This window comes from Sorex fumeus, unplaced genomic scaffold (genome assembly GCF_029834395.1).
Source record: "Sorex fumeus unplaced genomic scaffold, SorFum_2.1 ptg000051l, whole genome shotgun sequence".
Taxonomy (NCBI): domain Eukaryota; kingdom Metazoa; phylum Chordata; class Mammalia; order Eulipotyphla; family Soricidae; genus Sorex; species Sorex fumeus.
The window spans coordinates 22,005,109-22,018,208 of NW_026606108.1; the positions used below are offsets into that span (position 1 = coordinate 22,005,109).

Here is a 13,100-nt window from a genome sequence, read left to right on the forward strand (position 1 = left end):
AAGCCATGTAACATTTTCAGTCATTTTCTTTATGTTTCTCTCAACCTTCCTGGTTTTTAATTTTCTGAAACTCACTATGGATTCTTTACACAATGAAAAAGTATTTTGTGCTTCAGATTTTTTTAATCAAGTATTTTTCTGTGAACCTCTATAGTTCTCTATAATAAACTGATGAATTTGCCAGTGTCTGCATGTCATTAAAATGATTCTCTAAATTTAAATTGTTAATAATTTTAATAATTTATTTCAATGAAATATTTTCATTATCTTTTCTTGTTTTGGGGGGGCCACACCTGGCAGTGCTCAGGGTTTATTTCTGGCTCTGCACTTAATTAACTGGTCACTCCAGGTGATGCTGACCATCTGGAGTGCCACATGTAAGACAAACACCTTTTCCACTCTACTGTTTTGTTAGCTCCATATATTTTTCTTATTTCTTTATTGCTGGGGTTTTACAGCAAATTTAATTTTTTGCCTTACATAGAATCTGCACGGCAAAGCCTGGCAAGCTACCCGTGGTGTATTCGATATGCCAAAAGCAGTAACAAGTCTCACAATGGAAACACTACTGGTGCCACTTGAGCAAATCAATTAACAACAGGAGGACAGTACTACAGTGCTACATATAGAATCTGAAGATTGTCACAAGAGGATTAACTTGTGAATTTATTTTGTTGTGGCTTTTATTGTAGTGTGATTATTTCTTACTGCAATACGGGTTCTTTCAAAAATTAAGGGGTTTCTCTAAAAATTAAGAACTTAATTTTTATTAAGTTCCAGATTTATTAGGAGCAAAATAAGTGAGAGAATTGAACTAGTCATTATCACCGGTTAAAATTAGACTCATAGGGATAGACATAGAAAGATTGCATTCATCTGGGGGATATAAAGTAACAAAGTATGAGATTAATACCCAAGAATAGCTGAGATCAGCACCAGGAGGATTACTCCATAACTTAGAGGCCAGCCAGGTATCCTAGAGGAAAGGGCAGTTCAGATAGAGAAGGGAGCACCAAATAAAGTATGTTTGGAGGATCCTCCCAGGAGGGGAGATGCATGTTGAAAGTAGACTATGGACTGAACATGTTTGCCACTCAATGCCTCTTTTGCAGACCACAACACCCAAAAGGAGAGAGAGAACACAGGAGATTGCCCTGCCACAGAGACAGGGGGGATGGGGGGATGGGGGTGGGAGGGATATTATCCATGGTGGTGGAAAATGGGCACTGGTGGAGGGATGGGTATCTGATCATTGTATAATTGAAACCAAAGCACAAAATATTGTAAATCTACAACTTTAAAAAAAAAATAAAATAACGGGGAAAAAAAAAAAAAAAAAAAACAAAAAAAAAAAATTAGACTCATAAATAAAATTGTTTTTTATTTATAGGAATTGAAGCCTGATATGGTAACTAGATCTGCGCTTGGTGATGATATCAACTTTGAAAAAATCTGCAAAAAGGTAGATCTACAGTAGATTCTTACGTTTTATTAAAGTTTCTTCCTTATTGTTCACATACATTTGTTTTGAAAAGAAGCTTACTAAGAAACCAGTTTCTTAGTAAATATATACTGATTTTCCTTTTTTGGGCTTTTTAGTTTTAACAGTATTTTTATTGCAATCTCTAAATTTGCTTTGTTATGATATCAGACCTTTGTGGTCGTTAAAAATATGTGGAACTTTGGTATTCATGTGTTGGATAATGATTAGTTTGTCAGTCTTCCTAAATAAAATAAGAATCCTTGTTTTCTGTCAAATAAAATTCTAACTGCATTGGCCTTAATTAGACTTACATCTCCTATTTTTATTTTTAATTTTACAAATGAGGAAGCTGAAACTCAGAAATAACAAAATGAACTAAAGAACTTCTATATTCACTGAGTCCCATTAAAGCTTTCTACCCAGATCCTTTGTTCATTAGATTTGTCCCCTCTGCCCACTCCTTATCACTTTACTTTTTACGTTTTCATCTATTGACCAATTACTGTAAGATAGTTCCACAGTCCATAGGTTCTGAATTAATGAGTTTTCTATTTTTTACTTTCAGTAAAAGTTACTTTTAGACATTCGCCCTAATTTCTGTTTATTCTTACATTTTTGTTTACTTTGTTTTTTCCTGGTTTCTTCATTTAAAAGCATAAATTACTGATTTTGAATTTTTCACATATTTGTGAAACTATATGGTACCCTGGGGGCTACACCTGATGATCTTTGGCTCAGTATTGCCGTATAATCAGTGCTTGAACTTGGACTGTCAATGCCTTGCTGTTGGGGCCTGGTGATACTGGAAACCACTACAAAGGCTACTCAAGTAGAGCTGGGGATGAGGAGGCCATGTTACTCCAAGGATCAAACTCAGGGATGACTTGAGTATGAAAGCCATGTATTCCAACTCTTGAACTATCTCAGCAGTCCAGTTAAATTGTAGCTTTTATACCTTTATTCTAATGTAGACATTTAATGCTGTACATTTCCCTTTAAACCGCATTTTAACTGCATCCTATATGTGTGATATGTTCTCTTTTTTTTTTAGTTACAAACGTTTTAAATTTCACTTCAAGCTTTCTTTGACCTATTGTTTAGGTAGAAGTTTACATTTTTAACAGTTTTTTTTGGGGGGTATATGTCTTTTACTACTATTTTATGGCCATAAACATTTTTAATGATTTTTCTTTTAAACTTTGTTAATATTTGTATTATGATCCAGAATATGGCTTATCTTGAGAAATACTTCATATACACTTAATAACATTTATTGGAATCATTGCCCTGTGTCAGTTAGGACAAAGTGGTTGATGGTGCTGTTCAGGTGATTTATATCTTCACCAATTTTTTGTATGCTTCATTGATAAGTGATGTATGTTAGATTCTTCATCTGTTAATTTCAATTTACCGCCAGCCTTCAGGAAAGCATTGCTCTTATTCTGCATTTATATAGATTAACTTCCACTTGTCCTTAGTTAAATTCTGTGCACTTGTCGGGTAGCGGGAGGCTCACCCACTGGTCTTCAGGGGCTATACCTGTCTCTGTCCTCAGGAGTGACACCTGGCCATGCTTGCAGGATCATACATGGTGTAGGTGGGATCTCACACCAGCATCCGCTGCATTGCCAGACAAGCTCCGTAACTACTGCATTATCTCTGTAGCCCAATACACTTAAATTTTTTTTTTAATTTTTATTAGTGAAACACCATGAAATTTTAAAGCATCTTATTGTTAAAAGACCAGAAGTATGAAAGATTTCTGGTTATTTGGAAGGAGAGGATTTTGGGCTGTCTGTGTTCTAATCAGAAATGTACCATCAATGTCATGAGTATGGATTTATAGCAAACTCTTTATTTTAAGTTTTAAATTTGTGGTTTGGTCTATATCTAAGACAAATGATAGAGTGTTAGACATAATAGCGTTAAGTCTGAAAAAACAATGGCAAGGTATTTTTGTTTTCTCTTGAGAGTTTCAAAAATAAAAAAAAATTGAGATTTTTTTAGAAAAAAATTTTTTACTTTCTGGTTGCTAAATTCGAATGGTATTTCATTAATGTTTAATTTGTGGTGAGGGTAAAAAGTAATTTATTTCCAGTTCCCTAATAATATTATGTTTCCATTTAAATTCTGAGAGTAAGACTTAGAAATATTTATTTCTTAACTTGAAGTTGAAAATGTCCAAAGTAAAACATCACATGTCTAGTTTTCTTGTGTTCTTTTTCAATCCCTTCTCAGCCAGATTGTTTTTAGTTTGGATATTTAGAGTGTGTGTGTGTGTGTGTGTGTGTGTGTATGCCCATGTGCATGCGCATGTGCGCGTGCACACACGTACCATATATACATATATTGTGTAACAGCTGTTTTTAGAAAATCTATTTTGCACTTCTTATAAAACTTCAGTCTGGGAAAATGTCATTTATTCTGAAAAATGGGAATGTAAATGGCTATATTATGTTGTTACCATCGTTATTTTGTAGTCGCATACTCATTTGATTTATGATTAGTAATGCGCTAGATTGTTTAGGATCTTGTTGAAATATTGTCAAGTGAAATCTGATTACTTTGATCTTCCTCCAAATTAAAGGAAGGAAAGGAAGATGGAGAGGGAGGAAAGGAAAACAGTTCTGTTTCATGAAAGTTATTGATGCAACCTTTGGATTTAAAGCCAAGAGAAACTGCCCTTCCTATGAATCATTAAACTCTTCTCAAGCTATTTGATTTCAGCTATGTTATTACTGTTTATTTCATTTATGATAACCGTATTAAGTGTATTAATTAACAAAACCTCTAAAGTAAAAATAAGGAAGACAGCTGACTGTCCTGGGGGAAGAACTGGATATTTTTTAGTTTGTTATTAGTGAGAGCTTTGTGGATGATACCCAGATAGGTAATGCATCAGCTGCATAGAGCTATGAGCAGTTGAGCTCTCTGACTATTGAGAATAGAGCAGAATAAAAAATATTTGTGTATCTTCTGAACTATTGGAGGTAAATTTGTGACCCAGTTTGTAGTCCCTCCCAATCCTTTTTGGAACCAACTTACATAGAAACATTCAAAAGAAGCTTCAAAAATAAGTAGACTCCGTTCAAAACTACAGCAGTGTTTGGTTCTTTCTCATTTTAAGATGTCAGTATTTGCCTAAGACAATGGGCTTAAATTCCTGAGAGTAAGTAGAATGGCCTCTTTTGTAAGGCTTCAGTTCCTTTATTGCTTGCTATTAGTCTCCTGTCCATTTTCTTTCCTCATTTCCTTTCTCTCTAGGTTTACTTAGCCCTCCCTATGCGAAAATATGGATTTTTATACAGGAGGGCTCCAACACAATAACTAAATTCAAGGAAAAATATGATCAACTTTATAGGAGAAAGAAAATATTATAAAGGATTTTATTGATGGAATTTATAGATGGAGTTTATAGGTGGCATTTTAAATACAATCATATCTTAAATGTAAGGAAATTCACTTTGAAGCTTACACGGCTAAGTAGTCTCTAGAAACATGGTTTTCACACCTGCATGAAACTGTCTTCAGAATATTGGGGATAAAAAGGTATCCACCACTTTCCTTATTTAAAGCTGACACAGTGTTTGCCATGGAAAATTCTCAGGAAACTGTGGTTTTCACACACCTCCAGTTTCTTCCATTTCAAATAAATTAAATAAAAAAGGAAAAACACCTCATCTTTTAATGGAAAAAATTTATTTTGGCATATGCGTATTTATTGTGAGCACAAGGCTCTTGGTGTTCAATTTTGAAAAGAATTTTGAGAATGTACATGTGAATATAAACAACAGTCTAAAAATGAAAATGCTCAATTAAATGTGATGTTCATTCCTTTGAAATGCTGCCTAAAATGGGCTCCTATGAACCAGCAGCAGAACGTTAGAAGAAATACTTTGTACTAATTGAACTTCCAATTCTAGGTTTTATGCAAATATAAACACATTCCCATTTAGTATTTATTAAAAACCATGAGATATAGGAAACAGTCCATTTAGCTAGACCAGAAGAACTGAGACTTAGAGACAGCATTTGAGAATAGGGCAGTTCTCTGAATTTATTGAACTCTTAAAATTCTTATGATTGCATGATTCTGAAGTGTAGTCAAGAATACTAGACTTATTTAATAACCCTAAGTATTGGTTCTGACTTTTTCTGTGTAATCTTGAAATCAAGACTCCTAGTCTGATAGTTATATGAACAGATTGGGCTGCATTCCCTGTATCTCTTGTTAAAATTTAAATTTTAAAACTTAAAGATTTCAAATTGCTTTTCAGATTTTAATTGTTTTTAGATAAGTCCTAAGTGCTTTTAAATTTAAAAAGTTTAGTAATTGTTGTAATACATATGTTTTTGTATTTTAAATTTTCTATCAAACATTTCAAGAACATATATTAACACTTGGTGTAGGTCTTTTAAAAATTAAAAATTGGGGTTGGCATGATAGTACAGCTGGTACCAGCTCTTGCCTGACATGAAGCTGACCCAGGTTCAATCTCTGACAGTACGTATGGCTCCCACAAGCCCCACTAGGAATGATCCCAAGAGTGCAGAGTCAGGAATAGGCCCTGAGCACTGCTGGGTATAGCCCAAAAATGAACAAAAAATATATGTTTAGTATTTATACTAAGTAGCTACATCAGTTAATGGGGTCAATCCACAATACCACATGGCCCCTGAGAACCTTAAGTGCAACCCAGATGACCACTGAATTCACTGGATATGGCCCTCATCACTCTATTGATCACTGATCCATCAGACCTACACTTTCTGGGAATGGCCTTGCTTTTCCCTAGCACTAGGGATGTCCCTTTTTTAAAAAGATCAAAACCAAAACCAGTTACTACAGCAGTACTGATAGATTTTTTGAAAATTTATGTATTTACTGTATGTGTATATACATGGACTCAAGAGACTGCTCAGTGACTTGAGTGCTTGCAAAACAGATTTGACATGACACTGCATGGTCCTCTTAAGCACAGAACTGGGAGTATTCTTCATGCATTGCTAAGTATGGCTGAAGTGTGTGTGTGTGTGTGTGTGTGTGTGTGTGTGTGTGTGTGTGTGTGTAGGGGCGGAGGTGGGAGTGTTGGGTTCTAAATGTCTGATAAATTACTTAAAACATGTTGTTGGCAGTCTTAAATTATATCAACAGTTTATTGCTGATATTCCTTCATAGTAATCAAGTCTTCTTAAATCCTTCTTTTAAGGTCTTTGAAAGCAGGAGTTACATTACATTTTTAGTTATCACACATAGTATGTGCCACAATTCAGAAAAGATACTAAGTATCCAAAGAATACTATTTATTAATTGATTAAGTGAAAATTTTAATTGTTTAGGAGCATTATATGTTAACATGATTTTTATTTCTCTTTACCAGCTGAATTATCCAACAAGAATAAATTTCTATCCCTAACTGTAATTTTTTAAAAGTTTAAATACCTCCTTTTACTGACTTTTATGTTAATATTGCCATTTTATTTTTATTCCCATGTGTTGTTTCACTTGCAGCCTGATTCTACTGCAACGGAAAGAGCAATTGCCAGATTAGCAGTGCACCCTCTTCTGAAGAAAAAAATAGATGTGCTAAAAGGTATAAATTCAGTAATTTTTAATTTAACAGAGAATGTTTTTCTTTCTACTTATTTATTTATTTTTGGGTTTCATTTGGGGCCATACTTGGTCATGCTTAGGCACTTTTCCTGGTCTTTGGGCAAGACTGATCAAAATTAAGGTCACCATATGTGATGCCAGGGATCTGAACCAGGATCACAGCCATCACATGCAAAGCAAGCACCTGACCTCGTGTACTCAGTCTCTTCCTGGTCCTGAGTTTTAACATGTACTTACGTACATTTGCATGTTTATAGTTTTTTATGTTTATTCATTTTTTTGTTTGAGTATTATTGAGGATATTTTGTTAGTTAATGTAAATTTGTCTTTCAAATATTTCCAAACATGAGAAGGTGCCTGAAAATGTGGAAGCCATCTGATATCTAGAAAAAGAAAAAAAATAATATTTTTTTCTAAATTTCAGTGTAATCATAGTTAATCCCTGTTTATAGAAACATGGCTATAATTGATTTTCCAGGTATCAGTATATTGCATATTCGTTTTTAATGTCACTTAAAGAGATAATTTTCAATTACATATTTAAAGTGCTTTTTTAAAATTGAACTTTTGTCACAAATTGAAAGATACATATGACTCAAAGAATAATATATAGTTCTCTTTAATTGTTGAAATTCATTATTCCTACAGATAAACTTAAATTTTTTGAGTATGATTTTTTTTGGTGTTCATCACAATTCAAAGACATAAATGAATTACTTTCTTGGGTTTGGGTTGGCTATATGCATTTGCCTAGCATACACCCAACCCGAGTTCCATGTCCAGCATAACATATGGTACCCAAGCCCGACCAGGAGTGATCCCCGAATCCAGATCTAGGAGAAAGCCTTGAGCACTGTCTGGTGTGGTACAGAAACCAAAAGGGGGTGGAAGGGGAAAAAGGGAGATGCGATGGGAAAGGTGGGAATGACTTTCTTTTATTTTGATTATTTATATTGGGTATTAGAGTCAAATGATATGTTTTTTGAAGTCATCAGATCCATTATACATACTTGATATAAATTCAGTTTGTCCTAAGTGTTTCTAAATACTTATAAAAACATTAAAACAGTAATGTTTTATATTATTTATTTTGTTGCTGAAAACAGTCGTGTGTCTTTCTCTTGCAGCTGCTGTAAAAGCCTTTAAAGATGCAAGACATAATGAAGTCAAATCATCAAAGAATGCATCAGAAGAGAATCATTCCAAGGACACTTTGTGTTCAGATAATGCCAGTAAGTTACAGCATGAAGGAACTATTACCAGTGAGCAAAAGGAGAAAGAAGCCAAAATTCTGGCAAAGAAACCATTAAATAATTCAAAAGAAAAAATAGTAGCCAAGATAAAACAGGGACCCAAAGCAATAGACATGCCAAAATCACCATCAAATCCATCTGTAAAGAATTCCGCAGTTCCCTCAGGACACCCAAAGATAACTGCAAACCCCAAAATGAAAACATTAAGTCAAACCCCGAAAAAGAATGAGTCTGATAGCTCACTCGATGGTGACAGTGATGGAGAAGAATTAGATGAAGAAGAGAAAGAATATTTTGATGATAGCACAGAAGAAAGGTTTTATAAACAGTCTTCCATGTCTGAGGATAGTGATTCTGGTGATGACTTCTTCATTGGGAAAGTCAGGCGGACAAGAAAGAAAGAAAGTAATTCTCAGTCATCTGTCAAGGAGCCAAAAACGCACCCCAATTTATTACCTGAAGAAAATATACTTGGTACCCATCAGGATTTTAGAAATGACTTAAACAAGTCAAATACAGAAGTAAGGAAGTTCGAATCAGTGTTTTTCCATTCTTTATCTGGAACTGAAAACTCTCGAAGGTAAGAAATTTTTCTATTCTGAAATAGTTGTTCTGAACTTTTTAAAGATAGGGGAAGTATATACTCTAAAAGAAAAGAGGCTGTTACTCTTGTGTGTTTTCAACATTGTAATACATTATAATGCTTGGCCATCTCCATCTTTACATTGGGATAAAATAAACTAATATATGTATGGCAACAGGCAATGCTTATTCGGCTCCATCAGAAAATGGAGATGTTTAATAAATTTAAGGTCATCTTCAGTTGTCAAATGTTAAAGCTTTGCGTTAGCTTTTGATGAAAAATATTTGGAAATATTTCACATCTTTTGGGGTCTTTTTTTGTTAAATTTTCCTTTCATTTTTGTCATTATAATGACAAAGGGGTTGATTGTGGTTCTCACACACTTAGTTTTGGAGCTCATTTGGGTTGCAGACTTTGCTTGTGGTACTTGCACTCACGTGGCTCCAATGTGCCAGGGATCATATACTTTGTTATAGCACAAGGGATCCCAAATGGCAGTGCTGCAGGAATTGCACCTGGCATGTCGGGTGGGGGATCAACTTGTGGACTCATGCCTGCAGCATAGATGATTAAATGCTGTCACACCCCCACATCCCTGTCTCTTTAAACTGAACTTTCTAAAATGAATAAAATGAGGTGGGTTTTTTTTCTTGATAACCCAGTACTATATTGTAAACATCAGTCAATTACAATATGTTTTCCTGTTTAGGTATAGAAGGCTGCTTGCCTTGCCACTGGGTTTCTCCATGCTGCTTTATATTTGATGGTGGTGCTATCTTTTTCCCTGCTATTAATCACCACTTTCCACAGCTGTTCTAAATTTGAATGTATTTGTAATTCTTGTATAATCGGGAATAATCTTCATGATTTAAGATCTTCCATAACAGCTATTTACTTCATTAAACTTTTTCATTTATAGGTCAGATAGGTTATGAATAAGGGAGAAAAGAAAAATGTGATGTTGAAATTTCCGAAGAAGATATAGGAAAAACAGTCATTTGGGGAACCTTGAAAATAATTTGAGTATTAGCTCTACCTCCCCAACCTGCTGCAAAGGGCTACCCTTGTTCGTACTGAAAAATGGTGATACACTAGTGGGACCAGAGATGTGACTTAAGAGGCCATAAATTCAGTCTCTCTGACACCACATGGTACCCCAAGCCAGGTGACCCTGATAATCTAGGCCTTGTAGCCCCTAAAACAATGTATAAGTACTAACAATCACTATTCTTTCTTTCTCCCAGAAAAATATAAGTTAGTTATTGTTATATTTGGCTTATTTAACTTGTGGTAAGACTTAACATTCTTCAGTAGCTAGATCTTAAAAGTAGATACAAGGTAGCTAAAACAAACTTACGACCAAAACCTTCTAGTGAAATGGAAATTTCCCTGTACATATATTCTGTCATATTACTGGGGTATTTGATATAAAGTTTTGGATTTTCATGTTTTTTTTTTTAATGTGTGTTTTTGCTAGTGGTATGAGAGACTATACTGGTTCTTTCAGTAAGTTTTATTACCAGTTTTGTTGCACTGTTGCTTCTTACGGTTGGAGCAATAGCACAGCAGGTAGAGCGTTTGCCTAACATGTGGCTGGCCCGGGTTCGACTCCTCCACCCCTCTCGGAGAGCCCGGCTAGCTACTGAGAGTATCTCGCCTGCACAGCAAAGCCTGGCAGGCTCCCCGTGACGTATTTGATATGCCAAAAACAGTAACAGCAAGTCTCACAATTTGTTGTGAGACGTTACTGGTGCCCACTCAGTAAAATTGATGAACAGTGGGAGGACAGTGCTGCAGTGCTATATTGCTTCTTACAGCCAGGGGATTTATTTCTCTTTTAAAGGTTCTAATGTTATTTTTCTTTTTTAGAAATCACAGAGAACAGGCTCCCAAAAGCACAGCCCCAGGTATGTATTTATTAGTGGTTGCTGACTTCCATATGCTGAGCAATGATTTGTCAGAGTAAAAGGATTAACACTGCTGATCACTTAATATCTTGAATTAATTATGCATTGAGAAGCAGAAACAGCATCTTTATAATTATCAATATTGTTTTTATTTTAATAATTTCCCTGCCTTCCCAATCGTGCCAGGGGAGAGTTATAACAAAAGGTATCAAGAAAAATTGACTTTACTTGTTTGGAACTAAATCAGTGATCTCTTCATATTTTATTATATCTTAGTTAACTCCATGCCATTAAAAATTCAGTCACAGTATATTGATTTCGGACTTAAAAGTATTTACTTAGATCACTTCATAACAAAATTGAGCTTAGATTAATAGAAAAATGTTTCTTGCTCATACCAAAGTGCACTGGGACTTGACAGAGGGGCTCCATTTCACAGTCACTCAAGGATCATGCTTTATTCATCTGTTGATTCTTTGGTCCTCTGGTTCCCAGATATTCTCCAGAAGGAACTGGAGTATAGTAGTCCCTCTGAACTGTTTTGCTTTCCATATTTCAATTTTCTTTGGTCAACGTGATCCAGAATTATTTTGTACCATTAGACCATTTTCGTAGAGATGTTTACAAAACTTATTGCTATTTGTTTTATTTTCTACTGTCATTTAATATCTTATTGTTTGATTTATAAATTAAACTTCATCCTAAGAACATAAGTGTATACAGAAAAAAATGGGTTAAAACTAAAAGGTTACACTGCTCTCACAGTGATTCAATAAATAAAATTATTTAAAAAATAAAAAAAAAGTAAGATGGAGTTCATGCACAATTCAATCAGCTAATCAGTGGCTGAATAAGTAGCAGTACTCCTACATTTAAAAAAAAAACTAAAAGGTTACAGACAGTTTCAGGTATCCATCGAAGATCCTGACGTGTATACCACTGATCAGGGGAGACAACCATATGTGTATAATTTTGAAAGTGGAAAGAAATGAATATTCATATTTAATGTGTCAGATTTTCATTGTATAATCCCATTTTAGCGCAAGAGAGCTAGAAAATACAATCAGATTGTGTTCTTAGGAGGACAAAGAAAGTACGAAGACACATAACTGCTGTAGACCATCCTTTCAGTTACCAGAGTCTCTTTACACTTTTTCCACACAAGACACCCTTGGTCCTTCCCAAAGTGTCTGGTCACTGAATCCATCTCCAAATCCAAGGTCCCAGATCTTTCCATCAAGTCTCAGAAATGTGATTGCTCAAATTTTAGTGTCCTGCACATACAAAAAAAGACAAAACTGCTGTTCCAAAATCATGCCACGTGTTCAGTGGCAGAGCAGAGACTAAGGAACTCCACTTAAAAAAAACCCTCCATCACATAAGAAAAGTGGAAGCCATACCACATGTCTTCTACAGAAGTAATAATTTGAAAGATCTGAGAGGAACGTCCTTATCCAGTGTTTTCTATAGAACCTGGCTGTGTTCTTGCTTCCATGGCCACATTTGGTAAAAGGTCCTCAGGGTTTGTTCCAACCAATTGGCAAAAATACCAGGTTACGAAAACAGAAGCCATAACAGTCACGTTTTGTTTTCTTAGCCTGAGCTTACAATTTCTTTCACAATACAATTCCTTCAGTAATTTAGTGGATTTCTGAGTCTGTTTTCAATTACTACAGCCTGAAAATTCTCTCCTCCATCCATTCTCATCTTGTCTTATGTATATTTGGGGAATGTATTTAGAACTGATCCTCAATAACCTTTATTATTTCTTAGGGGCTGTGGTATAATACAGTGGATAGGGTGCTTGCCTTACACACAACCTACCAGGTTCAGTTCCTGGCACTGCATGTGGTTCCCTTCCCCCCCCCTTCCTCGCAGGCCCCACCAGGAATGGCCTAAAAACAAAACAGAAATCTTAGTCTTTTATTGTTGTGAGTTCAAAGGCTTTTCTGAACCTTTTGTTGCCCCAAATATCTGAATTCTTAGTTCCCCCAAATATATAAATTCTTTGTGCCCTCTACTTTACTTTATAAGCTAATTAATTAGTAATTTCCAAAATACTTGTTTGCCAGAGAGACATTGTGTTGAGCCATTTTTATTCTTTCCAGCCACTTAACTCTAGTGCAACAGACGCCTTACAAATAACCTGCTTCTCAAATTTTACTGGCAGCAGTGTTACGTATTTTAATTCTTCAACCAATAGGGTGCTCACTTTAGTAGCCTCAGATACCCATTTTCTTAACTACTGCTGAAGTCAGTG

The 13,100-nt window shown here is 35.1% G+C and overlaps 1 protein-coding gene across 1 annotated transcript in view; it reads left to right on the top strand.

Annotated features, from left to right (window-relative positions):
* Positions 1 to 13,100, top strand: part of SRFBP1 (serum response factor binding protein 1) — a 45,479-nt gene that overhangs the window by 25,979 nt on the left and 6,400 nt on the right. The window contains exons 4-7 of the mRNA XM_056124530.1: positions 1,391 to 1,462; positions 6,996 to 7,077; positions 8,225 to 8,930; positions 10,803 to 10,840. Coding sequence (XP_055980505.1) covers positions 1,391 to 1,462; positions 6,996 to 7,077; positions 8,225 to 8,930; positions 10,803 to 10,840 — 898 coding nt within the window. The remainder of the gene's footprint in view (positions 1 to 1,390; positions 1,463 to 6,995; positions 7,078 to 8,224; positions 8,931 to 10,802; positions 10,841 to 13,100) is intronic.